The sequence below is a fragment of the Neophocaena asiaeorientalis genome, unplaced genomic scaffold (assembly GCF_003031525.2).
Source record: "Neophocaena asiaeorientalis asiaeorientalis breed wild unplaced genomic scaffold, Neophocaena_asiaeorientalis_V1.1 scaffold166, whole genome shotgun sequence".
Lineage (NCBI taxonomy): Eukaryota > Metazoa > Chordata > Mammalia > Artiodactyla > Phocoenidae > Neophocaena > Neophocaena asiaeorientalis.
In genome coordinates, this window is record NW_020174933.1 from 2,777,262 (window position 1) to 2,803,921 (window position 26,660).

At 45.0% G+C, this 26,660-nt stretch overlaps 1 protein-coding gene across 4 annotated transcripts in view; it reads right to left on the reverse strand.

Moving 5' to 3' along the window:
- The window catches only part of ACTN2 (actinin alpha 2), a 79,281-nt gene that overhangs the window by 9,676 nt on the left and 42,945 nt on the right, over positions 1 to 26,660 (reverse strand). For 2 of the 4 annotated variants that reach the window (XM_024761494.1, XM_024761493.1), the window contains exons 2-10: positions 23,264 to 23,345; positions 18,903 to 18,988; positions 17,250 to 17,342; positions 15,437 to 15,667; positions 12,817 to 12,964; positions 10,809 to 10,959; positions 6,401 to 6,509; positions 4,580 to 4,720; positions 2,511 to 2,693 (exon numbers count right to left, since the gene is read on the reverse strand). In XM_024761494.1, the coding sequence (XP_024617262.1) occupies positions 2,511 to 2,693; positions 4,580 to 4,720; positions 6,401 to 6,509; positions 10,809 to 10,959; positions 12,817 to 12,964; positions 15,437 to 15,667; positions 17,250 to 17,342; positions 18,903 to 18,988; positions 23,264 to 23,315 (1,194 nt within the window). In that variant the 5' untranslated portion in view covers positions 23,316 to 23,345. Of the gene's footprint in view, positions 1 to 2,510; positions 2,694 to 4,579; positions 4,721 to 6,400; positions 6,510 to 10,808; positions 10,960 to 12,816; positions 12,965 to 15,436; positions 15,668 to 17,249; positions 17,343 to 18,902; positions 18,989 to 23,263; positions 23,363 to 26,299; positions 26,379 to 26,660 lie in introns of those variants that run through there. The other 2 variants (XM_024761492.1, XM_024761496.1) reach the window with 2 other exon arrangements.

The following is a 26,660-nucleotide window of genomic DNA, read 5'->3' on the forward strand; positions in this document are numbered from 1 at the left end:
CCCAGTGCCTCCACTGCCTGCTGAAAGACTGGCTAAGTCTGCAAGAGGGACACTGACCGTTCCTCTAGCCAGGGGCTCTTGGCCTGCAGTACTAACCCTATGGGGAGCTGGGTCCAGGGTGCAGAGAATTTGTGAACTTGAATGAAGGAAAAGTGGCATCCTTATTTTCACCACCCCTAATGGAAAATGAGCATTTCCTTTGATTATGAATGCGGGCACCAAATCCACTGTGACTTTATCACAATAGAAATCACAGACATTCTCATATATATTAGTTACTGCCTGCCTCTCAAAATATCATATACACTCATCACTACTCACAATTATTATACCTACTAAAATAATCAGAAAGGAGAGACAAAGGAACAAGGAACAAATGGGATAAAAAGAGATAGCAAGAAAGTATGTGTAAACCTACACATATGTATGACTGCATTAAATACAAATAGACGAAATGTATTAATCAAAAAACACAGATTGTCAAACTAAAGAAACAAGCAATACTGAACTGCATGCTATCTACAAAAGACACACTTTAAATATATATATATATATATATATATATATATAGCCTTTCATTAAAATTTATTTTTTATCCAAGTACCATTGATTTACAGTGTTGTGTTAATTTCACGTGTACAGCAAAGTGATTCAGTTATACATATATATATAAAATATATTTTACTAACTTTTTTTTTTTTTTTGCAGTACACAGGCCTCTCACTGTTGTGGCCTCTCCCGTTGCGGAGCACAGGCTCCGGATGCACAGGCTCAGTGGCCATGGCTCACGGGCCCAGCCGTTTCATGGCATGTGGGATCTTCCCAGACCGGGGCGCAAACCCATGTCCCCTGCATCGGCAGGCAGACTCTCAACCACTGCGCCACCAGGGAAGCCCTTTAATAGCTATTTTTAATGTAATTTATTTCCTTTGTAACCTTAAATATTTTTTATGAATTTACACATATTATTATCAGAAGGGATCCATGGGCTTCCCTGACTACCAAGTGGATCCAAGACACAAAAAAAGTTGAGAACCCCTGCCAGTTTCAGGAGCTCAGTCCTATATGATGTTGGACCACAGGAAAGTATCCTACCCTGCCTACATCTTTTCCATTCCATTTGTACCCTGTGATTTACACTTTAATGCTATGTCTCAGTTCTTTTTGCATCCACAGACAAAAGAGCTACTTCAAGAAGGCTTTTCTGTGTGTTGGCAAAACTGCTGCTAAAGACATTATTATTCAATGTATCTTTTACAAAACTCCCTCTGGCGAATTTTGCTTTATAACTTAGTGACAAGAGAAAAGTTTGTCTCACTTTAAGAAATGACACATTTCCCTGTTTTTTTCAAGGAAACTACTTAGCTCAACACGTTTCCCTCTTCACTCCGGCTGTCAGAAGAACAGAGCTAATTTTAAGGTCAAACACAATAACTAATTATGGTCTCTCAGATGAACACTCTCTTTCCCATACCTGTTTTTTATTTTTCCTCTTTGCATCGTTTATAACTAAACGACTGCTGAATGTGTGTTTTTATAGCAAGCCACCTCAAATGCATGTGGTGGATTTCTTAAAGACTATGTAGTAGCATACTAAGATGATCGTGCCTCGATTTAAACAAGAAAATAAATCTTTTCTTAAGAATGAGACAAGAAGGCTCAAATGATCCCATTGGACTATAATTAAGTCTGTACGGTTTCCCCAAATATAAGAGGCAGCAAATTAGCAGGAAGTCCTTTGGTTCCCCAGATACAGTTTTCTAAGTAATTTTCCCGCATTTAAAATTCACACACACTTGGGACATGTCTATCCCATATTCTAAAAATTCTTTAATGAAGGACTAGCGGCAAGCTGATACCATGAAATTTTCAGTTGGGGTTTTAAAAATAGTTTCCTTTATGGCATTAGCATCATAACCTGTACTGAGTTTGCCAACATTGGTAAGGTTTTCCTTAAGGACAATCATTTCTACTTTCTTTCCTTACAAATCACAGAAGCTGCTGAATGGATTTAAGAGTATAACATATTTCGTCTGTTAAAAACAAGCCCAAAATAGAGTTGAGTGCTAAATCCCACTCCACCAGACCAAGATTTAACTTAATTACAGTTTCCACTCTCCCAGAAATGGAATCTTAGTCAATCAGTCATCAGGGTAGACCCCTTCCCTCCCCTAAGGGAAAGTAACTCTGCAATAACCAATCTGCCTTTTTTTGGCCAGATAACTTCCCTGTTCCTACTCCCTTCTGCCTATAAAAGACTTTCATTTTGTTCAGCTCCTTGGAGTCCCTTTCTGCCAGCTAGACTGGATGCTGCCCAATTCGAATCGATTTTTGCTCAAACACTTAAAATTGTTACTATGCCTCAGTTTCTCTTTTAACATGTCTATGAAGACAACCCTGATCATGAGGCAATGGCACGCAGTCACTCTAACTCCCCCAGGGCTTCACCTCTTCCCTCCACCTCGGCTTCGAGAACGTTAGCCTCGCCCCCTCCCCCCTCAGTCGCCCACCTTGTCCCACTTGGACCGGATCTCGTCCACGGTGACAGTGCTATAGGGGTTGCTCGAGCTGATCCTGATGCTGTAGCTCTGGATCACCTTCTCCACCTCGTTCTGGATGGCCAGGATGGACTGCCGCTCGCCGTCGGCCTCGGGCAGCGTGGCCTTGAACTGCTCGTGGGCGGTGATCAAGCTCTAAGCCAGAGACAGAGCGGAGAAAACCCGACTTACTTCAGTGTGAATTTTACAGGCTTGCTGTTCCCTTCAGCATGCGTATAAATGACTTTATAACTGTGGGAATCTCCAGTGGAAGACAAATTCTGGATGTCTTTAGAAAAGCTATCTGGTGCACAAAAGTCAAGTTCCTCAAAAAGGGACAAAAAGATCTCCTGATGACTCCTTGGTGGCTATTAATCCAAAGTCTTCAAAAAATAACTGTTTTCTTTTTAAAAAATTATGTTTGATTTCATCTTATATGATCCCCAGCTACTGTTTAGGTCTTACTCGCCACTGACATACGGAACTTAAATCAGGGCTTCCCTGGTGGTGCAGTGGTTAAGAATCCGCCTGCCAATGCAGGGGACACGGGTTCGAGCCCTGGTCCGGGAAGATCCCACATGCTGCGGAGCAACTAAGCCCGTGAGCCACAACTACTGAGGCTGCAAGCCACAACTACTGAAGCCTGTACACCTAGAGGCTGTGCTCCGCAACAAGAGAAGCCACCGCAATGAGAAGCCCGTGCACCACAACAAGGAACAGCCCCCGCTCGCCGCAACTAGAGAAAGCCCGCGCGCAGCAACGAAGACCCAACGCAGCCAAAAAAAAAAAAAAAAAAGTGTGGCTGTGTCCCAGTAACACTTAAAAAAAAGAATTTAAATTAGCTGCCCTTTCTAATGACCAAGTTTACCTATAGCCCAAGAAAAGAACCTCACATTTGCTGCCTTTATACCTAAAGATCACCAGGAAGTACATCCCTTTCTCTAAAAGAAAAGGCCACAGAAACCAACTCCTTCCCCTCAGGCTTTATAAAACCTCCACTTAACAACCCTTGGACCCTAAAATATAAGACAGCAGCCCTTTATACTCAGTTGTAGGAAGGTGCCACGTGGACCACCTTCCAGGGCGAAGATAACACTCAGTTCAGATGCTACAACAGATCAGCTGCTAGCACATCTTTCACTAAACAGAGAAACTACTTCATGCATCAAGTATGGCTTCCAAGGCACACTTAGACATCTCACTTATTCCAAAAATAAATGGTTTTAGGTTGCCAACCTCTGCTTAAGAGTCTATTCAAGAAACACCATCACAGCCTCTTTCAGAAGACAAAGGCAATGTTCAACAAATTTCTTGCCTCTTACACCCTGGTGCAAACCCTTCTAGAATGGTCCTTGGCAGGGAGATATGGGTTCAAATCCCAACCTTCAGTATTTCCTTTACATCTGGATTCTTTTCGATGACCTATCTATTTTACAGAAAAAAGAGAATCTAAGAGTACTTTCTCTATATTCCATTATACGTCAAATTCAGTATACAATGGTCTCTAATATATTGGGTCCTGGCTATTGAAGAGGAACGCTCCTCCCTAACTCGATCACTTAGAGGTCTTATTTACAATCTGAAGCTCCAGCAAAAATCAAAAGCAGAACATTTTGGATGGTGGGAAGCAGAGGGTACTGATTTGTGGCTTCTTATGCTTTATGATCCGGCAAAACCCTATAGATCTTCATGAGGGGTAATATGCAGACATTTGCAAAGTAGTTAACTCAGCAGCCAATAAACTCATAACTTGCTGTGACTAACCCCAAGAGCATATGTCTGTCTTGCTCATATGATTCCACATTCCATTTTAAAGAACAAACCCTTTTAGATGTAGTCACCACTATCTGGCTGATGTTAATTTAGTTGCATTAAAGAGTGGTATACACATTTTTAAGCTAAAGGTCAAAGGGTAATATGGGTTTTCTAACCACATTTTTTTTTAAGTTAAAAAATGAAACAAAACCAAAAAGAGAACTCTAAGTTTTTAAAATTACAATTCATTTCTAGTACAGTGAGAGCACAGAGCTGGCTTCAGTTACCTGGATTTCCTCAATGCTGTGGACAATAAACATGTCTTGCAGATCCTCCATGGCGCCTTCCATCCAGTTGTTGAAAGGAGCAGCTCTCTTGGCAAACTCCAGGTGAAGCTGATCGATGGTTTCCAGCAATTTCTCAGTTCTCTGGAGATCAAATAGAAACCAGTGTTATCATAGGTTAAATCATAAAAATTCTCTGAACATGTAAAGATGCACTCCAGAGCAGTAAACTATCATCTGACTTTTTTTTTTTTAATGTATTTATTTATTTATTTATGGCTGTGTTGGGTCTTCGTTTCTGTGCGAGGGCTTTCTCTAGTTGTGGCGAGCGGGGGCCACTCTTCATCGCGGTACGCAGGCCTCTCACTATCGCGGCCTCTCTTGTTGCGGAGCACAGGCTCCAGATGTGCAGGCTCAGTTAATTGTGGCTCACGGGCCCAGCTGCTCTGCGGCATGTGGGATCTTCCCAGACCAGGGCTCGAACCCGTGTCCCCTGCATTAGCAGGCAGATTCCGAACCACTGCGCCACCAGGGAAACCCTATCTGACGTTTTGATGGTCACAATCCTCTCATCATTAGCTTGTGTATACAAAAGATGAACTGATGTTCAAATGATGAGGCTGAGCCCTGCAGGTCTCCGAAGTGCCTTGTGCATCAGAGACGGATTTAACAACATCCAGAGTCACACTGTTCTGAAAGTATTTAAAATACTCTACCACATGCTACTCTTTTGAAAACTGAGAATCCACATAGGGTATATAGGCACTTGATTTCGGCTAAAGCAGTACTTTGTAAGTTATAGGACCTGATTCCCTAACCGTGCTGGTTCACAGGAAATTCACGGTATCTTCCTCATTTTATAATCAACAGTGTGCCTTTCCCAAAAGTCACCTAGAGAAGACAGAAGGAACTACAGTTCCATATTCTTAAATCCTCATTCAGGATTTCACACAGAGACCCTCTTTGCCTTTCTGAACATATGAAAGCACAAGGCTTTAAACCACCGAGAATGGTACTACGCGTTTCCTATGGCAGACAGGGCGGGGAGCTGGCACGGAAGCGTCTGTTATCTTCAAGTCTTCCATAATTAGATTCATTTTTCCTCCTGTTCTAAAATATTTGAGCTGTCTCTGTTATATGCCTGGTCCTTCCTTTCTCTCAGCCTTTTTCTTTAGGTGGATATGTTAACCGCTGGCTGGCATCCAGGAAGCTTGGTATCACATGTGTTAAAAGTTTCATCAGAGTCAGGGTGAAAAGACTCAGAAAACTGCTAACTGCTTCTTTCTGTCACGTCGTCTGAGTCTTCCGTGGTGAGAGACGATGAGGTTCAGCTAAAAACCAGCTGTTTCTCCAAGCCTTATACTTGAACAAGGCCAAATTCATCCTGATTCTGTTTCATATCCATTTTTCCTTACTTCAACATGTGTTGCCATTTTCCCTTTGCACATCTCAACTTCCGTTCCTCCTGATTTCCTGACTCATTCAAGGCTCAATTTACTCTCAGATAACGACTCTGGGGGAATTATCTGCCATTACTACTTCACACAAAATGAGTTTATACCGTTATCTCATTACTACTACTGGACTCTTGTTTCTTTAATTCAAAAGGATGCGTCACTGCCGTATGGATAAATTACAGTACAAAACTACCAACTTTCCATTTCCCTCTTTCTCCTACTTTTCATGTTCTCTGTAGAAGCTCCCTTCCCTAGATAATCTGTTTCGATTTATACACACCACACCACAGAAAAACAAAGTAACAGTAACTTACTGAAAGAGCCCCTATTAAAAGATTTCGTGCCAACAGGTGGCTTGGAGACTCACCTCCAGGGCCTCTCTCCTCTTCTGAGTGAGCGTTCCCAGCCTGTCCCACTGGTCACAGATTTTCTGGCACCGATCATTGATGTTCACAGCATCGTGATAGTCCAGTTCACTATCAGAAGGGAAAATAAAGATTGACTTTCCCAGATGACGTGAAGAAAAGTGGACATGGGCTCAAAATAAACAGATGATAATTTTTAAAAAAAAAAAAAAAGATCTGATGGGGAACTGGCAGGGTATTTCAGGGTTTTGTTCATCATCACTATCGCAAACATGATCACTATTCCCTTACATCATGAGAAGAATCAGTGAAACTCTTGGTGGTCAGCAGATTTCTAAACAGAGAGAAATGCTGTCTTCTCGACACAGTAGGCTAACTCTATTCTCCCTTTGTTTTCTTGGCCAGGCCTCCGGAGTGCATTATTTTTAAGTGGTGATGTACCTGTAAATGCAGCCAAGTATCTGACCTGGAGGACAGTCCCAGGGGCTGTGCTGAAGCCACGGGGATGGGAACATCAAATGAGTCATGCGGGAGGGAGGGAGGGAGGGAGGGAGGGAGGGATCAGCTTGCACCCCTTCGTGTCCTTGGCTGCCCTCAAAGGGCACAGGGCTGGATGGGGCACCACGTCCAGGAGGGGCACTGGGCCGCTGAGCCTGGCAGGACAGAGTCCTCCCTCTTCTGACAAAGATTCCAACTCGTCTTATGCCATTCGTGTGACAGCAGGAACAAAATGATTTCTCATTCCGTAGTCCCTCTTCCTCTCCAGCCCCGTCTGTACCTCCTAACGGGATCTCTGTGACGTGAAGTAACTTGAACTTACCATTCAAGCAGATTCTCGACTAGATGGTTAACCTATTATCTCTGGGGGTAAAAAGTTTGAATCCTGGACAAAATGTAATCACCCTTTTAGTTAAGATGAAAGCAAGACTCAGGGAGGTTTAAAGACATCTTCAGGAGACTTCTCCTTCAAAAATGGTCCAAGGTGAGGCTTTTAGGAAACTCCCTCCTATCCATCCAAATCCATTTCCCTGAAGCTTAAGTTTATTTCTTCTTCCAGCTCTAAATGAAGGCAATGGTTGTTTATTACTTGTTTTTTCTCTTAAGTGATATTAGCTTGTCCTTATTGAATGTTACTGTTTCTTTTACTGAATAAAGAAGATGCATACAGTTGTGATCTGAGTGTCATTTCAGTGGGTAAGAAGCTCCCTATCACCTGATGAAAGCCTGTCCAGCTCTTAAGAGCAGCTTTCTACATACACACACTTCACTAATTGAGATGGATTGAGATTCTGTGCTTATTATTATAACCAGGTAACCAAAGCCAACCAAAATACACCAGCAATGTGCACAGCCTTGAATACAAAGGGAAAAGGCCATGGCCCTTCAAAATGCAACTATTAAAGAACAGAAAGATTTCAAAAACAAAAACCTAGGAACCGTCTACTGATCCACAGTGGAGACACCAACACTAATCTCTCCGTGGTTATCTTTAGGGTGTACATTTTTCCCTCTTCTCTAAGTCATACATACTAGCTCTATACCTACTTGCTTTCAAGAACTTAGGGTTTGCATAACTGTGCATACTATTTTTTTTATTTTTTTAATAAATTTATTTATTTTATTTATTTTTTGCTGTGTTGGGTCTTCGTTGCTGCACGTGGGCTTTCTATAGTTGCAGTGAGCGGAGGCTACTCTTCGTTGTGGTGAGCAGGCTTCTCATTACGGTGGTTCCTCTTATTGCAAAGCACGGGCTCTAGGCGCACAGGCTTCAGTAGTTGCGGCACGCAGGCTCAGTAGTTGTGGCTCAAGGGCTCTAGAGTGCAGGCTCAGTAGCTGTGGTGCACAGGCTTAGTTGCTCTGCGGCATGTGGGATCTTCCCTGACCAGGGCTCAAACCCATGTCCCCTGCATTGGCAGGCGGATTTTTAACCACTGCGCTACCAGGGAAGCCCTATTTTTATTTTTTGTACTTTAAGAACTGCACAAACATGTTCGTTATTTTAGAAAAGGTAAAAAGGAAAGGGAGACTAATAACAGTAAGGTGAGCACATCTTTAAATTCTGTGGTTCCTCTCTCGACTGTGTAAAGAAATACGCATTGAGGATAACTGAGAATAATAATAATATAAAATTATTACTTAAATTTTAAGGGCAACACTTAAAACCATTCCAGATTACTTATGGGAGCTATGATAGAGCATTCAATTGCTTGAGTTTCTCCCCCTTATTTTATTTGTAATTGTTAACAAGCAGCCAAACAGCCAACATGCAAGAAGCATGAGAAATAAGAGTAAGGCCACAAACACAGTGAACAAATTAGATATGAAGACGACAAATAATTAAGAATATATTTAGGCAAGGCCAAATAGGAAGATACTCTTAAAAGAGGCCATCTCAATCATCTGGTTAAGAGTGAGCAACATGGGGGTCTTAAAATGTAACATATCATAATAAACATTTATTATTGGTTGTTTAAAGTTATCATTATGTGACAGGCTCTAAAAATTGTGCAAATATATCCGTGGTTATAATGAGAGAGAAGTAGGGAATGAAATTCTGTATTTATCAAAAAGAAGCAAGGGTCTTAAAAAAAAAAAAAAAAAGCTTAGAAACACTGCAGGGAGGCCCCTCTCCCAGAGGGTGGCCACAGCCAGAGGCAGCACCACCTGGACCAGCAGGACCTACAACTCCCACTGGGTAAACCAGCCTGGGCTCACCCTCATGCTAGCTCCTCCCATAAAATAAAAAGCATGAAAAAGAAATGGCACTTATTTGACAACAAAGAAAAGTGGGGCCTTAATGTTTCTTCTTTCAGAGGTGTCTTGTTTTTGGTTTCTGGGTGGGCAATGTGGTCCCGTCTCCTGCACCCAGGCCTGGGTGAGGCCACCTTTATGAGCCGTGCTCTGTCCTGTTACTTGTTTCTCATCCTCTTGGATACGAAGCTGCCTGTGCTGGGGCTGGGGGTGCTGCCCAATGGGAGGACACAGGGATGCTACCACAATCAAAGCACCAGAGAGGAAGTCAGTGCATCTCTTCATATTAAAAAAAAAGGGCTTCCCCGGTGGCGCAGTGGTTAAGAACCTGCCTGCCAATGCAGGGGACATGGGTTCGAGCCCTGGTCAGGGAAGATCCCACGTGCTGCAGAGCACCTAAGCCCATGCGCCACAACTACTGAGCCCATGTGCCGTAACTACTGAAGCCCACGCGCCTAGAGCCCATGCTCTGCAACAAGAGAAACCACTGCAACAAGAGAAACCACTGCAAGAGAAACCACGCACTGCAACCAAGAGTAACCCCCGCTCGCTGCAACTAGAGAAAGCCCGCGCCCGCGCGCAAAACAAGGCCCAACGCAGCCAAAAATAAACAAATAAAATAAATAAATTTATTTTAAAAAAAGGACCTTTTTTTTTTTAGACTCCCCATGTAAGTGATATCATATGATATCTGTCTTTCTCTGTCTGGCTTACTTCACTTCTTCACTTAGTATGATAATCTCTAGGTCCACCCATGTTCCTGCAAATGGCATTATTTCATTCTTTTTTATGGCTGAGTAGTATTCCATTGTATATATGTACCACACCTTCTTTATCCATTCATCTGTCAATGGACATCTGTCAATGGACATTTAGGTTGTTTCCATGTCTTGGCTACTGTAAATAGTGCTGCTATGAACACAGGGGTACATGTATCTTTTTGAATTTTAGTTTTCTCCAGAAATATGCCCAGGGATTGCAGGATCATATGGCAACTCTATTTTTAGATTTTTAAGGAATCTCCATACTGTTTTCCATAGTGGCTGCACCAATTTACATTCCCACCAACAGTGTAGGAGGGTTCCCTTTTCTCCACACCCTCTCCAGCATTTATTATTTGTAGACGTGCAATGTTTGGCCATTTTGACTGGTATGAGTTAGTACCTCATTGTAGTTTTGATTTGCATTTCTTTAATAATTAGCAATGTTGAGCATCTTTTCATGTGCCTGTTGGCCATCTGTATGTCTTCTTTGGAGAAATGTCTATTTAGATCTTCTGCCCATTTTTTGATTGGGTTGTCAACAAGGACCTACTGTGTAGCACAGAGAACTGTACTCAGTATTTTGTAATGACCTAGAAGGGAAAAGAATCTGAAAAAGAATACATATATATATGTATAACTGAATCACTCTGCTGTACATCTGAAACTATCAAACACAACACTGTAAATCAACTATATTTCAATTAAAACAAAAACAAAAAACAGGACCAATCCCGTCACAGGGTCCTCTGGCTTGGTTCTATGGATACATCTAGGACAGGACAGGAAAGGCAAGCTCCCCTGCCCCTCTCTGGGAATGCCTGGGGAAGCTCTCCACCGAGTCCTCGCTTGGACCCAGGGCTCAATGTCAGCACTGGCACCCACACAGAGCACGTACTTGAGCTCCTGCGCGATGGCCGCGATCTGCTCCACGCGGTCCTGGTGCGCCGCCAGGTCACTCTCGAATGCCTCGTGCTTCCGCAGCAGAGCCCGGACTTCGGTCAGAGACGCCGACTCATAATCCTTCTGCAGCAAGATCTGCTCTTTGCCTGCAATGGTTGTAGCAAGGGAATGTGAGTGCTGTCACACTTCAGCCTCTATGCAAAGTTCTGGGTGATTCCATAGAACCAAGAGGAGGAAAGAAGGACAGCCCCGAGAGGCAGAGGCCACATTTCAATTGGAATTCAGGCTGTCACTCTGCTAAGGCCCCGAGTCCCTCTGTGTTCTGAAAGCTCGTGTCTACAAATACAGGGCGGAAAGCACGCTGAGCACTTTCTAAATAACAAGTCTGTGATAAACCTAAGAAACAAGTATCTGACTTTCCCGTGAGATGCTCAGTTAAGTTAGTAATTATTAGCTCACAGAAATTACCTAGGATTATTAGGTAAAACACTTGTACTCTATTTGTCTGCCCATTGGCTCAACCTCTACTCCAATTCTTTTTGTTTGAAAGCTTTATTCTTTTAATGTGGTTAAATGCAGCTTGTGATTTTTTTTTTTTTTGGCGGTACGCGGGCCTCTCACTGCTGTGGCCTCTTCCATTGCGGAGCACAGGCTCCGGACGCACAGGCTCAGTGGCCATGGCTCACGGGCCCAGCCGCTCCACGGCATGCGGGGTCTTCCCGGACCGGGGCACGAACCCGTGTCCCCTGCATCGGCAGGCGGACTCTCAACCACTGTGCCACCAGGGAAGCCCCCAGCTTGTGATTTTTTATGTAATAACATTAGAAAAATTTCTCTCCGAAACTCCACCTATTTCCCCACAAATACTTCCTAAGTTAAGCAACTGCTGTGGTTATAACTGGACCCATTTTTATTCCCTGGTTGATGACCTTTAAGAATTTAATTCCACAAAGCTAGACATGGAAAGCAAATGTTCACATGTTTAATGACAACACAGCACTTACCATCTGCCAGATACCAATTTTACTACTTTATAAATACAAACTCATTAAGTCTTCATCAAAACCCTGTGAGGGAGGTATGATTGTTATTCCACTGTGGAGAGGACGCTGAGGCCCTGAGAGGTGAGAATGCATCCAAGGCCCACAGCTGGAAAGTATCAACCGCATGTCTGTGCCTATGACCGTCTTGCTGAGCAACGCCAACAATCAAGCAGCAAGAAAGCAAAAGGGACCCAAGGGATGAGGGGAACCTCCCTGCCCTCTCTCGAAATAGATTACCATGCAATGAGGTGAATGTTTTGTTCTTTAACCTCAGCAAACAGCAGAGCCAAAAAAATCATGACCATAGTATCACGGCCATGGAAACAGGTATGTCTGCAAGGCCTGAAAGGAGTAGATGAATCTAAGTGAAACAAAGGAGTTAAGACTATAGAAAATCACACCTCGTGTTCTTCCTTTCCAAGCAGATTTTCTAAGTGGGCAATTATGTTGCTTTGCGGCACTTAATAAACCTTCTATCAGCAGAAGCTAGTGTCTAGGCCAGGGCTGTCTGACCCGCAGTTAGGGAATGAACAGATGCTTGTGGAATCAGATAGAAGAAAGCGGGGGAGTCAGGAGGAGGCGGATACCCTATGCAGGTAAGTGTGGGAAGAACGCATTGTGAGTCCTGTTTTATAAAAACATCCATCTTCATACTCACCTCCCTTTCTTTTTTTTTTTTTTTTGGCTGTGCCACGCTGCTTGCGGGATCTTAGTTCCCCAACCAGGGATTGAACCCGGGCCATGGCAGTGAAAGCGCCGAGTGCTAACCACTGGACCGCCAGGGAATTCCCCACACCCACCTCTTGAAGAACCACAGTACCTGGGACAGCAGACGAGAGAGGGGCGAGGGCAGCTGCCCGCAGGGTCACAGGCGCCAGGGACAGTGGTCACCGCACATGGGGCTCTGTCCATAGCTCAGGCCCAATTCTCCAGGAGCCCCACCGCATCCTGTGGACTCACCATAGGCCCAGGTTTCGTGAGTGGACGCCTTCTGCCGGAACTTCTCTGCCAGGTGCTCCACGCGCTCCAGCCTCCGGATCTCATTCAGCAGCCATTCCTCGTAGCCCTTCTCCGCCTGCTCCAGCCGCTGCCAGGCGCCCGCGATGTCCTGGGATGGGTGGGGACCGGCGAAGGCGCGTCCGTTACGCCCTGGCCTCCTGTGCCTCTCTATGAATCCCCTCCACCACGTCAAACAGTGTTTTCCTTTGTGTCTTCTTGTCTTTCCCTCACCCCTGTGCCTCCACACCCGCCCCAAATAGCCATTCAAATGTTTTGGCTTCTAAACATCTTCATTACCACTGTACCCTTTTAGAACTAAGATCACGGTTCTCATCGGCGAACATTTAACCTGATGCTTCTCCGGATGTGGACAAAGGCTAACGGGGCTTTAATTTTCTGGCTACGAGAAGATGAAGCCTCACAGCGACTCAGCCCAAAATGACTCTGACTCAGCGACGGGGTTCAGTCAGCCATTAACCGTCTCCCCGGCATCACGCACATGCCAGGCACAGTGAGAGCCTTGGATATAAGAGTGAACAACAGCACCTGTAAAGTTCCCTGGGCCCCTGTGCAGCTTTCATGATTGTTGGGGGAGAAAGACATTAAATAAGGCATTCAACAACAAGTGTAATTCCTATTTCCGATAGCGATACACTCTGAAGGAAAAACAAATCATGGTCAAGTGATGCTGATGAGAGCACAGTCGGGGCAGTTCCTTTAGGTGGGTTACTGAGAGGAGACCCCTCTGAGGAGGTGGCATTGGAGCCCAGACCTCACTCATGGAAAAGCCAGGTATGTGATGGAGTGGGGGACGAGCTAAAAGGCCCGAGGACGGGGTGCGCTCCACGTAGGGGAAGGACCACAGCAGGCGCGGCGGCCGCATAGTGGGTGAGGGGTAGAGCAGCCAGAGACATGGTCAGCAGGGTGGCCGTGGGGTCAGACCACATCGGATCCCAGATAAAGAATCTGGATCTTATTCTTAGTATTTAGGGAAGTCACTGGAGGGTTCTGAGAAGAAAGAAGACACGCTCTGATTTATATTTTAAAAAGATGACGGCAGCTGCTACGTAGAGAATGCATTTTAGGGGAAAAAGAACAAGAAAAGCAAGTGAGAGGGTTACTGCAAGGTTGAAGGAGAGACACTGGTGGCTTAGCATAGGCGACAGCAGCTGAAGGGCTGCTCAGACTTAAGATATAATCTGGACGCAGAGCCAGTGGCACTGGCTGAGGAACCAGGTACAAGAAAGGGACAGACTAGGAGGATCAGTGATGACACCTGGGGTTGGGGCTTTAGTAACTTAGGGGATGGTGATGCTATTTACTAAGACAGAGATCACTGCGGGAGAACTCTTGGATGTTAGGTTTTGAGACATCCAAGCGACTCTATGAACCTGGAACTGGGGGAGAAATCAGAGCTGAAGATGTAAAATTTGGGAGGTGTTGCCATTACAGCTGGTAGTTAAAGCCACGGGCCTGGATGAGGTCACCTGCAGGTATCAAGACAGAGAAGAAGGTCAGCATCCCTGTACCCACAAACCATCCACCTACATACAGCCCAGGGACAGGAGGAGGCAAAGCTGTGAACAGCGACGGGAAGGACTCGGTGGTCAGGTGGGAGGAACTCAGCTAAGTTCAAGGGTGGAAGGAATTTCAAGAAGAAGGCCATGGTTACAGCCACGGCGAACATGAAAATAAAAGTGACCACTAGGGGGCTTCCCTGGTGGCACAGTGGTTGAGAGTCCGCCTGCCGATGCAGGGGACACGGGTTTGTGCCCCGGTCCAGGAATATCCCACATGCTGAAAGAGCGGCTGGGCCCGTGAGCCATGGCCGCTGAGCCTGCGTGTCCGGAGCCTGTGCTCCGCAACGGGAGAAGCCACAACAGTGAGAGGCCCGCGTACCACAAAAAAAAAAAAAAAAAAAAAAAAGTGACCACTAGGTTGTCAACACGAACGCCGTTGACTTTGAACAGAACAATCTGTCTTAGGGTGGACGGAAGCCGGATTACTTACTGCAGGTTGAAGAGTAAAAGACATAAAGGAACGGGAAGCGACCAAAAACCAGTACCATAAAGAACCCTCTCTAGATGTCCTGCTACGAAGGGGAGACGAGAAACAGGACAGGTGCTGCAGGGAGGTGTGGAGTCATAGGAGGTTTTCATTTTCGTCTGGCAGATGCTAGAGCGCTTCCTATGCGGCTGTGAAAGCTTCAGCAGAGCGGGAGAAACTGATGATGCAAAGAGGGATGTAAATATGGGACTGAGGCCTGGAGAAGGTGAATCGGGGAGATGGTGACAGGAGGGAACAGAGGGCCTGCGATCTAGATGCTGGTCCACCTAGAGGCGGGGAGGAGAGGAAGGGGACCGTCATCATTAGGTGTTTGTCAGAGGCCTGTTCTGCGTGAGGCACCAAGAGCAGTGAGGGTCAAGAACTGCCTGACGGCAGGGAGAAAAGTATCCAGAAGGAAGTGGTCACAGGGCCAGAATTACAGTCAGTGCCTCTTCTCAGTGGCCCATCAGAGGAAGGACTTTGGGAAAAGAAAAAAGAAAACGGGGGGCTGCCCTGGGGCCAGGGGGCTACTCACCGACACCATCTTGCCCTCAGAGGGCATGAAGGCCGGCCGGTTGCTGATCCTCAGCTTGGTCTGCAGGGTGTTGAAGTTGATCTCCAGCTGGCACTTCTCCTGCACCTTGGGAGGCTTGTGCTTCCGGCGGTAATCCCGAAAGTCCTCCAGCTTCTTCTGCATGGCCTGCATGGTCTTCTCAGGGGTCCGGTTCTCTAGCCAGGGGATCGTGCGCTGAATCCATTCCAAAAGCTGTTCCCAAAACACACACACACACAAAAAAAAACTGCTGAAAACACCAGCAAACTGCCCCCCCCCGGTTAAAAAACAGAGGCACCGAACGATTGGGAATGGATTGACTGAATGCTCCCGAGATTACGGAAATCTGACTGGAAGGAGGGCATAAATACAAACTTCTGTGCCCCCCCCCAGGGCCACTCAGCATCGCCCCAATGACACCACGCACAGGTCGAAAATTCAGAGTCAGCACGAGTCATGTTTTACAAAAATGGGACATTTACAGGAAACTCGGGGACCAGACATTAGCAGACAAATGCTGGATGGAGCTTTCAAATGAGAAAACAAAAACCTCACGTGGTGGAACATGGTGGAATAAAATCAGGAAAGAACTGGGTTTAACTCAAAATGTATTTCTAGTTTAAATCAGCTCAAACCTAACGGGTCTACTTATGAGATGAAAGTATCATGAATCTGAGACTGACTCAATGCCAAAGTATATTTTATTTTAATAGCTAGCTTTCAAGGAAATCCACAGGATGAAAGTGAAAATGGCAGTGACTCCAAGGATGAAGTACACCCCCTTCTCTTGAATTACTACCAAGGCCTTACAAAGGCCCTGCATAGTCTGTTTGAGGGGTATAAATGAAGGACCAAGTAGGAAAAGAAAGGCTATCATCACTGAGGAGCATCTGTCCTTCGGTCCTGGTCATACTTCAACCCTGACGTCGATCACTGGCATTAAACAATGTTGCCAAATGGAATTTTCCCATAGCAGCAGGAAACATAAACAGTATCATTAGCTTGGACTAATATACACCACTACTTGGGAAGACTGATTCCCAGTGTCCTGATGCTTTGCAAAGTACAGACCAAGTATCAGCCAAAGTAAGTCAGAGCAAACATTATTTAGTCTCTGACATTGTCACTGTGATTGAGTTCAATCCAGAGAGAAGGTGGCTATGGACCTCACTCAGATCCTGCTTAGTTAAGATTTATACTATAATAAGAACAAAAAGAAAAGCAACATGGAAAGTGCTATTCTAACTGAGAAATCTAGCTGAAGAGCTGTAGAAAGGCATCCTGGAAACTCATGCTCAAATGTCTTGGACGGAGGGCTCTGCCTCTCCCGAGGTTCCCTCTAGGTATTTAAACAAACACACAAGGCTGAGCCTTGTCTCACTGGCATGTTCCTTAGATGTTGAGTCACCGCGTGGAGCTGGGATTCTGAATACAGAGCTCACCCTACGTGATGTCAGTAGCCGATGAAGCAGGAAAAAAACAAGGAACACAATGTCATCTAGGGGAGCCCGACCCCGGAGGTGCAGAGCTGAGGATGGAATCACATTTTATGTTTTGTAACATGCAAACTACCTCTGTGCCTTGCAATGCTTGGAAAGACCAGCAGCACTACCTTTGTGCCAGTAATTAACCAAGACGAACAACCCCTGAGAGCGAGTGTACTTTCCTACTTTTATTCTGTCTGAGATGAAAAATGCAAAAAAAAAAAAAACCAACACTGACAATCCGTGTTCACCCTCTGTGCCTCACCCTCAGGGTGGGGATGGACAGGACTGCGGGGACCCGTTTCCTTTACCTCACTTGCTAGCCTCTCATATTCTTCCATCAGCCTCTCATTCTCTTGATTCACAGCAAGAACCTTACATATCCTGTTAGCCGCTGTCTCGGCCTGTAAAACACAATAGGTAAACAGGACGGCTCTGTCGACAGGGACGTGCATACACAAGGCGGAAGGTGGCAGGGCAGGGGGTGACCAGGGAGGCAGCATGTGCTGTAACTGGTGCAGGTTCTGGGTTCGGGTGGGGTAAGCCTGAGGGCACAGCTCGTTCACACTATGGGTCATTTCACACCTTTGGGACCGTTTTCACACAGACTTACATGGCAGGCTGAATATACTGTAGGGAGTAACAGGGAAATAGCATTAGTCGCAAACACGAGCTTTGTGAAACATCAAGCAAGTTAGTAACAGAAACTGATGGGCTGAGGAAACAACGGTCCCTGGGCGTCCACCTGAGCCCCCTGCCAACCTCAAAACTACAGGGAGAGAACTCTCTGAGTTACATTAGCCTTTGGAAATCAAAGCAGACAGGACTGGATCCTGAATGTATATCTGTCATTGCACTGAGTCCACGAGGGCCTCTACGTATTCATTCCTGAAATGAATACATCGAATGTGCTAGATGGGATCCTTCCACGGGGCAGAACCTGCTTTAATACTTTGTTTAACCCATGTGAGTAGCTGTTGAGGTATCAATAATTCCCGATCATTGTTTTGTGGGGAGCTTGAGCCAGGAAGGGCCAAGTGCCTTAAACCGTGACCCTGAGATCCGTCTGGCTTCCGGGCCTGCAGCCTGGCCCGCAGCCTTGCCTCTGAAGCCCTAGTAGGGGCCGATTTCCAGTTATCATTGTTTGCTGGTGATGGTCTCTTTTTTTTTTTTTTTTTTTTGGCCCTGCCAGGCGGCTTGTGGAATCTTAGTTCCCCAACCAGCGGTCGAACCCGCAACCCCTGCAGAGGAAGCGCAGAGTCCTAACCACTGGACCGCCAGGGAAGTCCCCCAGTGATGGTCTTAAAGAGATCACAGAAATGACACATACTCTGTCCAACCCCATCTCTCAGGACTCTGCAAGTAGAGACAGGGGGAGGGACAGGAAGCAGAAACAGGGGAACGCGGGAAAGCAGAGGGACATCCACCCATGATGTCCCTCAGGCTGTTTATCTTAAGGAGTATAAATTTTTTTGAGGTTTTAACACTGTTAGACTTTCACTATTTCAGTTAAATTAAGATTCATCTCGTAAGATGCTTGAACACGTCACTGAACAGTGAAGGCAATCTCCAGGCGGAGAACGGGACAGGGGCCCTGGAAAGGCGTTCACTTCTCCTTGTCCAAGTCCCCCTTCACCGCTCAATCAGTGTGGCTCAATTTTCATGGCCCTTGTTTTTTCCTGAAGCACAAATGTTTCCCACCATTGATTAATGAGATAAGAGCAATATCTTAGAAAGACAGAGAGCTAAGAACACTTCAGAACCGTCTAAGGGTAAAGCTGTTAACTACAAAAGCATTCGCAGTTTGGAACTTGCCATATTAGGTCATTACAAGCCACTTAGAAAGAGTCCAAGGTAAGATGTGAAGTGCACACACACACACCCAGGTATGCACACGCACGCCCACACAACTAAAACCAATGCACAAGGGCAGCACGGCAACCGGACGGACGAGGGTTAAATACCTGCTCCGCGCCCGCGAAAGCATGGTAGAAGCAGGAAACGTATGTCATGATAGCTCTTTCATCGGGTTTGGGAGTGTTCACAATGTCTGAGGGAGGGAAAAATAACACAGAAAACAGACACACGCACAGATGAAGAGCAGAAACCAGGGTGAACAGAGGGAAGAACGAACTGGTTTACACTTGACTTTCTGTGTTCCTCGGGCCCACAACCCTGACCCGCAGGAAGCCTGTACAGAACTGACACACTCGTGAACAGAATGCTTTCAACCAGCATGTTTTTTTGTTTTCACATCATCAAACCAAGGGCTTCCCTCCTCCCCTACCCTGGATGGCTTTTTTTTTAAAGTGTAGGCGAGGCATTCCTATGGGAGCCCGTGGGCTGCCTGTCAGAGCTGGTCACCACTTCCTAAGGACCCGGGCGGCCCCGTCTTCCTGTTTTTTGACTGGATCAGGTCATCTGCCACTTTGGCTGTGAGCAAGGTGTGTCCCTCTGCAAGATGCGGGGACACACGCAGACCTCTCTGGCCCCATCTTGGATGCCACACCCCGCCCCCGCCCTCACAATCCTTGGCTTTCTGCTCTGTGCACGGCCCTGGCTTGTGTGGGGATGAAGTTCATTGAAGATGGCATGTTTCCTAATCCTTCTATACATACTTGCCATGCCATTGCTAGAAGCTACCCAGAGTAACAAAGCATCTAAAGAGGAGGGTCTATACGGCTTGTACTTATTAACTATGACTCTTGCCACTATTTGTATGAGCTGCTGAGACAGCTACCAGGAAGAGAGAAAACAGAACCACGGGAACACACACCCTTCCTTCCTCACCTTGGCCTCACCCCATTTTTGGCTGAATTACGTTCTAACTTCAGATTCAGTTCAGTCACTGGACAGAATGCAGTTAAAAAGGTGCCTCGTAATTCCCTAAGGTGAAACCTAGTCATTGGGTTTCCAGAGGATATTGATAGAAAGGATGTGGGGATGTGCAACAGCATGGAATCTTCTGGAAAACAAAGATGAATGGCATACTACTACATGGACAGGAAGTAAGTTTCAAAGAAAACTGGACTGAAAAAGACAAATGACTGCCTCCTCAGAACCAGACGGGTCTCCTTACTCAGAGGAGTCGGTGGGGGGAAAAGAGAAAAACAATTGAAGAAAAATCAAGACACAGAGGTAAAGGATGAGTGGTGACTTGTGTTTTACCTCCTCACCTTCTGTGCACCAGCAAAAGCATGATAGTGACAGCAGACATAAGTCATTACGACTCTTCGGGTCTGGCGGTGTATACTAAATCTGTGTGGAAAAAAGGTTAACTGCTCAGATGTTCCGAGAGCAGCAGGCTCCTGCTAAGGGCTGCCTCAGAGAGGCCACGGTCATGAATCTTCCCCCAGCAGCCCCACACACTTGTGTTGCTCAAACTTTGGCTCAAATCAAAGAAGTCACATTTGCAAAGTCATTACTCTGTGTGCACTTCTAAGAACCGCCAAAGAGAAGGGCACAGCCAGCTCAGAAGAGCCCTAAACTAGCAAGGAAGTCACATCCATGGCCGGAGTTGGACCTCCAGAATTCCGCAGAGTGCACGCAACAGGACTTTCGCTCTCTGGACAGATGGAGGGCCCAGGGGTCAGCAAAGGTCCTTCCTGCAAGTCCACACAGAACACGGGCACCCACAAATCTACAACCAGTACTCACCGGAGGGAGGAAAATAGAGAAACAGTTTTCATAACCTTTTAAAAAGCATGCAAGGGGGCTTCCCTGGTGGCGCAGTGGTTGAGAGTCCGCCTGTCGATGCAGGGGACATGGGTTCGTGCCCTGGTCCGGGAAGATCCCACATGCCGCGGAGCGGCTGGGCCCATGAGCCATGGCCGCTGAGCCTGCGCTCCGCAACGGGAGAGGCCACAGCAGTGAGAGGCCCCGCATACCGCAAAAAAAAAAAGCATGCAAGTAGTTAAGATGAGGAAGAGTTTCACCAGTTTTCACTACAGGTTTATGGGTGAGCAGCCCAATTAGCCACTTCAAAATCCCCATTTAGGGTTCAGAGACTATCACAAATGCCAGGAAGTAAGGTCAACCGCGGCAGGCGGTGGAGAGGCAAGGATTCGCCAAAGGGATTAAGTGATCTGAGGGGAGGAGACCAGTATAAGACATTACAGTAAAAGAGCAGGAGAAGTAAGAACACATTCACAGGAAGCTGTGGGGAAGGTAAGTCCAGGTGCAGGTGGCAAAGATGCAAAGGGTAATTAACAAATGGGGGGGCTGATCTACTGGGGAGTTGCTTATACCACAGCTCGCCCCTCACCCAAGTCAGTCAAGTTCATAACTCTTTCACCAGAAGACTCTTACAGAAATTGCTCTGCAAAGAAAATATTGTATGCAAGCATTTTTCTGAGCCATTAAAAAGGAAAGAAAAAGAAAAGTAATAAGGATAATAGTAATAATAGTAATAAGGATGTGTCACAAGGGAGCAAGAAATGAATAGTGCTAATGCACCCCATCCACTCAGAGGATAAGCAGAACACACGCCCAGACCAGGACTCACAGACTAAGGGAAACCCAGGAACAAGAGGATGGTTAGCCTCCCAGAGTAATAATGACAGTAATCCTGAGCTCACCCTCAACTGTAGGAAATCAGGGAGGCATCAATGAACGGAGAGATGAATTTACTAAATGTCGCCTGTTTTCTCGCCTTCAGTATCCTAGCTGTTGACTCAAGTGGAAAACTCTGGGTAGTTATTTATCGAATGGAAAGGTCAAAGGACAGAGCAGAGCACCCAAATGCAAACTTAGTGCAGAGAGGACAGACAAGAAGGAAAAGGTATTTTCCTATGTGGCAACTTCACTGTTTTATTGTCTTTCTCCCTCTAAAGAGTTTCTGAAAAAAGTAGATTCTGAAGAGCATATTCAAGTGTGTTCAACACCCAATAATACAGGTGTTTGATAAAATGACTAAATTAACAAACGGGCAAAATTAGAATGCTAATTGACAGACTACTGTCTCAGGTGCACTGTGTCCCTCAAAATGATAGGTGGAGTCCTACCTCCTGGTACCTGTGAACGGGACCTTATTCGGAAGTAGGTCTCTGCAGACGTGCTCAAGTTAAGATGAGGTTGTGCTGGAACGAGGTGTGGCCTTAATCCATGATGACTGGTGTCCTCATAAGTAGAGGGAAAAAGACACAGGGACAGACGCAGAGGGAAGATGACCATGTAAAGACGGAGTCAGAGACTGGAGTGACGCTACCACGAGCCAAAGAACACCTGGGGCTTCTAGAAGCTGGAAGAAGCAAGGAAAGGTCCTTCTCTACAGACTTCGGAGGGAGCATGGCCCTGCCAACACCCTGATTTCAGAGTTACAGCTTACAGAACTACAAGAGAATAAACTTCTGTTGTTTCAAAAGCCACCTATACTTTGTGGTGATTTGGTACAGCAGCCATGATGCAGTCACCAAAAATAAGGAGGAACAGAAGACTGACAACTGACTAGAATCAAGGTCTTTGCTTTTCCCCAACAATGCTAATTAGCAGAAGCAATGAGCCGATAGAGAATAATATTAACAACGAGCACAGTAATATAAGTCCTTGAGGGCCGGGCCCTGCCTTATACATCACAGCATCTCCAGGGTCTTATACATAGTAGGTGCTCGGTAAGCGTCTGCTGAGTGAGAGGTGACTTATGCATAAGTGAAACGAAGGAATGGTCTCCACGTATCTGTGCTTTAAATGCTGTGCCAGGGCGAAACTCACATGAACTCATCTCAGATAAAGGGCACAAGAGGTACTGAAACTAGTCTCCAGCATGAGGGCCGCTAAAGCTGCAAAATATGGAGAGGTTCTAGCTCTAACAAAACTAAATTTAATTTGGACAAATTAAAAATGAAACGTGAAAGTTTGAGAGGCACATGATGAATGACCGCTCCATAGTCTAGATTGAGATTCTATGACTTCCAGTTGGAAGGAAGCATTTTTTTCCTTGTGGAGTCTTAAAGAACAAGGAGATTTATTTGTTAAATTTCTATGTGGTTTAAAAAGGAAAGATGTTGTTAAAATAAAAACAGGGAAGCTTTCCATTGAAAATCACAAACCAAAGCATTCTGTTTCTTTGCCAAAGCTGAACCTTTTACCCAACCCTTTCACTGTAGTTTTGCTGGCTTGGTTTTGAGCAGGACTCTAGAAAATAATTTTGAGCAAAAGCTACATATGAAATTCTCTAATATTCACGAGGCCAATGACAGAAACTTCTTAGGAATCCTAAGTCCTTCAGATGTAACCTGGCTATAACGTTTACAGGTCTTTGTGTGTGGTCGTAACATAGGGAGGCAACAGATTTTCTGTAAGCCAAAAAACACAATTTTCATCTCACCTTCAGCATCCAACATTTTGGGAATATCCAGGTGCTTCTCTGCAATTTCCATGGCCAAGTTGATATTTCCTATTGGGTCATCCTGCATGGAAAACAGCACAACCAGCTTTTTAGCATATTTTTTTGAGCAGGACTTACAACTGTTTTTTATATACCTCATTCTGGGGAGGAAACTTTCCCATCCACACATAACCATAATAGGATAATATCTTCCTTCTTATATTTTCCCGAACATTTCAAACATTTAGAGAAATATCAGAAATGACATGAGAATCACCCAATCCATGCACACTCCAACTTCATAAAACGTGAGCAAAAGGTTGAAGAGAACAGATACTGTGCAGCTAGAAGGAAAGTTGTGAGGTATTTTCTCATGGATGGAAAAACACCTGGATACCTCAGCGCTGAGCTTCAACTCTGGGTAACAAAAATCTAGATGATTCCAAAAGGAAGCATGAAACATACATTTTCCACATCTGGAACGTGATCATGGAGAATATTTAGTACCACACTAACTTTGTTTATTCTTGTTTTAAATATAAGAAAACACGCTGCTTTCAGCATGTTTAGGTGAAACTTCTAGGTCACTAAAGAATATTACAAGATGGCTACAAAGAGCAAAAGTTAGGTTTCTAGGATGTTAAAGACCACAAGAAATGAAAGAAACTTAACATTATAAAAGAAAATTGTGAAGAAATTTTTGTTCGTCCGATTGCATTTGTCTTCCACGGTAAAGCTGGTTAAATATACATGTAACGTAACAAAAGACATTGAACCAGAGGTGTATAAGTGAAATACTGAAAAATTAAAAGAGGTATTTAACATTTCCTGTTTTAATCTTCTAAAGAGATTAAGAATTGTGAATCTGAAATGGGATGGGGGTATGTAAGACAGAAAAATCAAAATGAAAAGTAGTGTTAGTACAGGGATGACTGTAATGAATTTTAACATCAAAGCCATTTAAACATTTCAGAAACTGCAATGACTTGCAATAAGCACAATCATTTTAATACAGTGAAACATCTAAAACATAGAGGCTTCAAAAACATTCGGTGCTCAAGGAAGAAACCAAAGCAAGCTTCCTGGCCTCTCGGAGTTTACTATCATCTCAGGCAAAATGTTTCTTCAACTCCATGTTATTTTAACAAAGCATATAAGCATTTCACTAAAAGCAGCCATATAATAAGGTGAGTCTTACCTGCATACTTTATGCAAATGTTTAGAAAACCAAATAGCTGAGTAAAAGTTCCTTTTTGTTCTTAATATATAAGAAAATTTTCAGCATTAAAAACAGAGTAATGATTCTGAGTCTTTGTGAAAGCTATGTCACTTACACTGTAACTTAGATAAAATGTAGCAATTAAGTGTTTTCTTGGCTCAGCTACTGGTATGTGACCCTGGGAAGATTAAAGAATTCCTCCCTTCTTCATCTGTAAAACTGGGATAATTAGTACCTCCTTTATAGATGCATGATATTATATAGTTTACTGTACATTTTGAAGATTGAATGACTGTGTATGTATACCATACATAAAATATATGTATTAATATTAACATACATATATGTATATAAAACATTAATATATGTAATATCCACATATGTAACACATATTAATACATATATACAATAAACATATACTTATTTATTAACAGAGTCTAATCTAGAGCTATAGAAGTATTCACTGCTATGGTTAATTATTATCATTTTTCCACCCATCATAGGTGGCCAATTACCCCGTCTGTTGACCTTTTGTAATAGAAACTGACCGTTATAAACTGCTAATGAAATGAGGTCTATCTAGTATAATCCCTTCATTCTGCAAATGAGATAAAGAGTAACTGAAAAAATTATACACCGTCTCTATGTTTGAAACGTTTCAAAATAACTCAGGAATGAGAATATATGCTTGGGGAAGTCGAGCAACTCTGGCTGCCCCATTCCCTTAGGCAACCTTCCATTCGTGTACGGCAGCTCTCATCCTCAGGATACAAGTACATTTTTCATGTGCTATCCTGTCGTCAGTGGAGAGAGGCCAGGGGAAGGGTGGTGAGCACGTGACAACTGCAAAGGTGGCAAAAGCCAGGACACTCTTCCTACTACCCCCTGTGCCACACGGGGAGGGCAGCATGCAGCAGGACCGGATTCCACACCAAACACAGCGACACGAGGTGCACGGCCAAGGAAGCACACCAGCAACCAGAGGAAATGTGCCCCACTATTCCTGGCAGGAATGGTCATGGGGCGGGCAACACCTTCCATCTTAAGTCTTTACACGGCATTATTTCTAGGACAGATGGATTGTCCACCACAAGATTTAGAAGGGGCCAGGATTTCTTTTCTTCATCACAGATCACATGTGCAAACTACTTTTAAAGAAAGAATGTGCAGACGATTTGAAACTTAAGCACAATAAAGCTTAAGCTTAAAGGGAGAATGAAAGTTTCCTCAGCTGAAAACATAAGTTCCCTAAGTTGAATTTTCTGAAAAGAGAGAGAGAAAAAAAAATCCCCCAAACTTCTTTTCTAAGGGTGCAACTAATACCTTGTATCAATAGCAAGATAAGCATCCCTTGTGTGAGAAACAAGTTAATCAACTCCAAGTAAATATGTCAGCAACTAAATCCTTCAGAAAAGGTAAGAGGAATTTAAAAAGAAGGTTTGGGGTATTTGAACCTTTCTCCCCACCGCCCGCCCGCCCTGCAGCAAAACAGACACTTCACTTCTCATACTTACAACCTGGGAATGTAAAATCTCTGAGAAACATGTGTAAAAGCTTTCGTAGGAAATCAAGCCAAATCAACAAACATATCATAATGTGGGCAAAAAGGTGACTTGGCTTTGGGTCTTGTCCTGCCCTAATTATAACAGGTGAGCATTTTCCCGCCACCCTTCCTGTTTTCATCCCGTGCCAGGCTAGCTGGGAGGGCATGCTGGCAGCAGCCTAGGTGTTGGTGTGAGTTCAATGCCAATAGGCTCACTTCCAGGATGACATGCTGGGGGCAGGGCGGACACAGCATGCCGGGCCCCGCAAATGACCTTGTTCAGCTTTGAGTAGTCAATGAGGTCGGGCCGGTGTCTGTGGATGAGTGCACAGAGTCCAAGGCCGTCTTTCCAGCTGCACGACGGTCACGGTCGGGAGGAACAGGAACACGGGTTAATGGACAGGCAGCAACAAGGGGCTGACCTTGGTCAGACGTTGGCCTGAAATCTCGGACCTGGGGCCCCAGGTACCTCCCTCCCTCCCCCACCCAGTGACACCCTGGCCCCTTCCCTGGACTCTCACCTCCCTCCCAGGGTCTGCCACCCCCCTCCCAGTCTCCTTTCCATCTACAGCTTCAGGCCCGTTCTTGCCGGGGACTCCCCCTAACCTCCCCCCACCCCCGCCGTGTCCTCACCC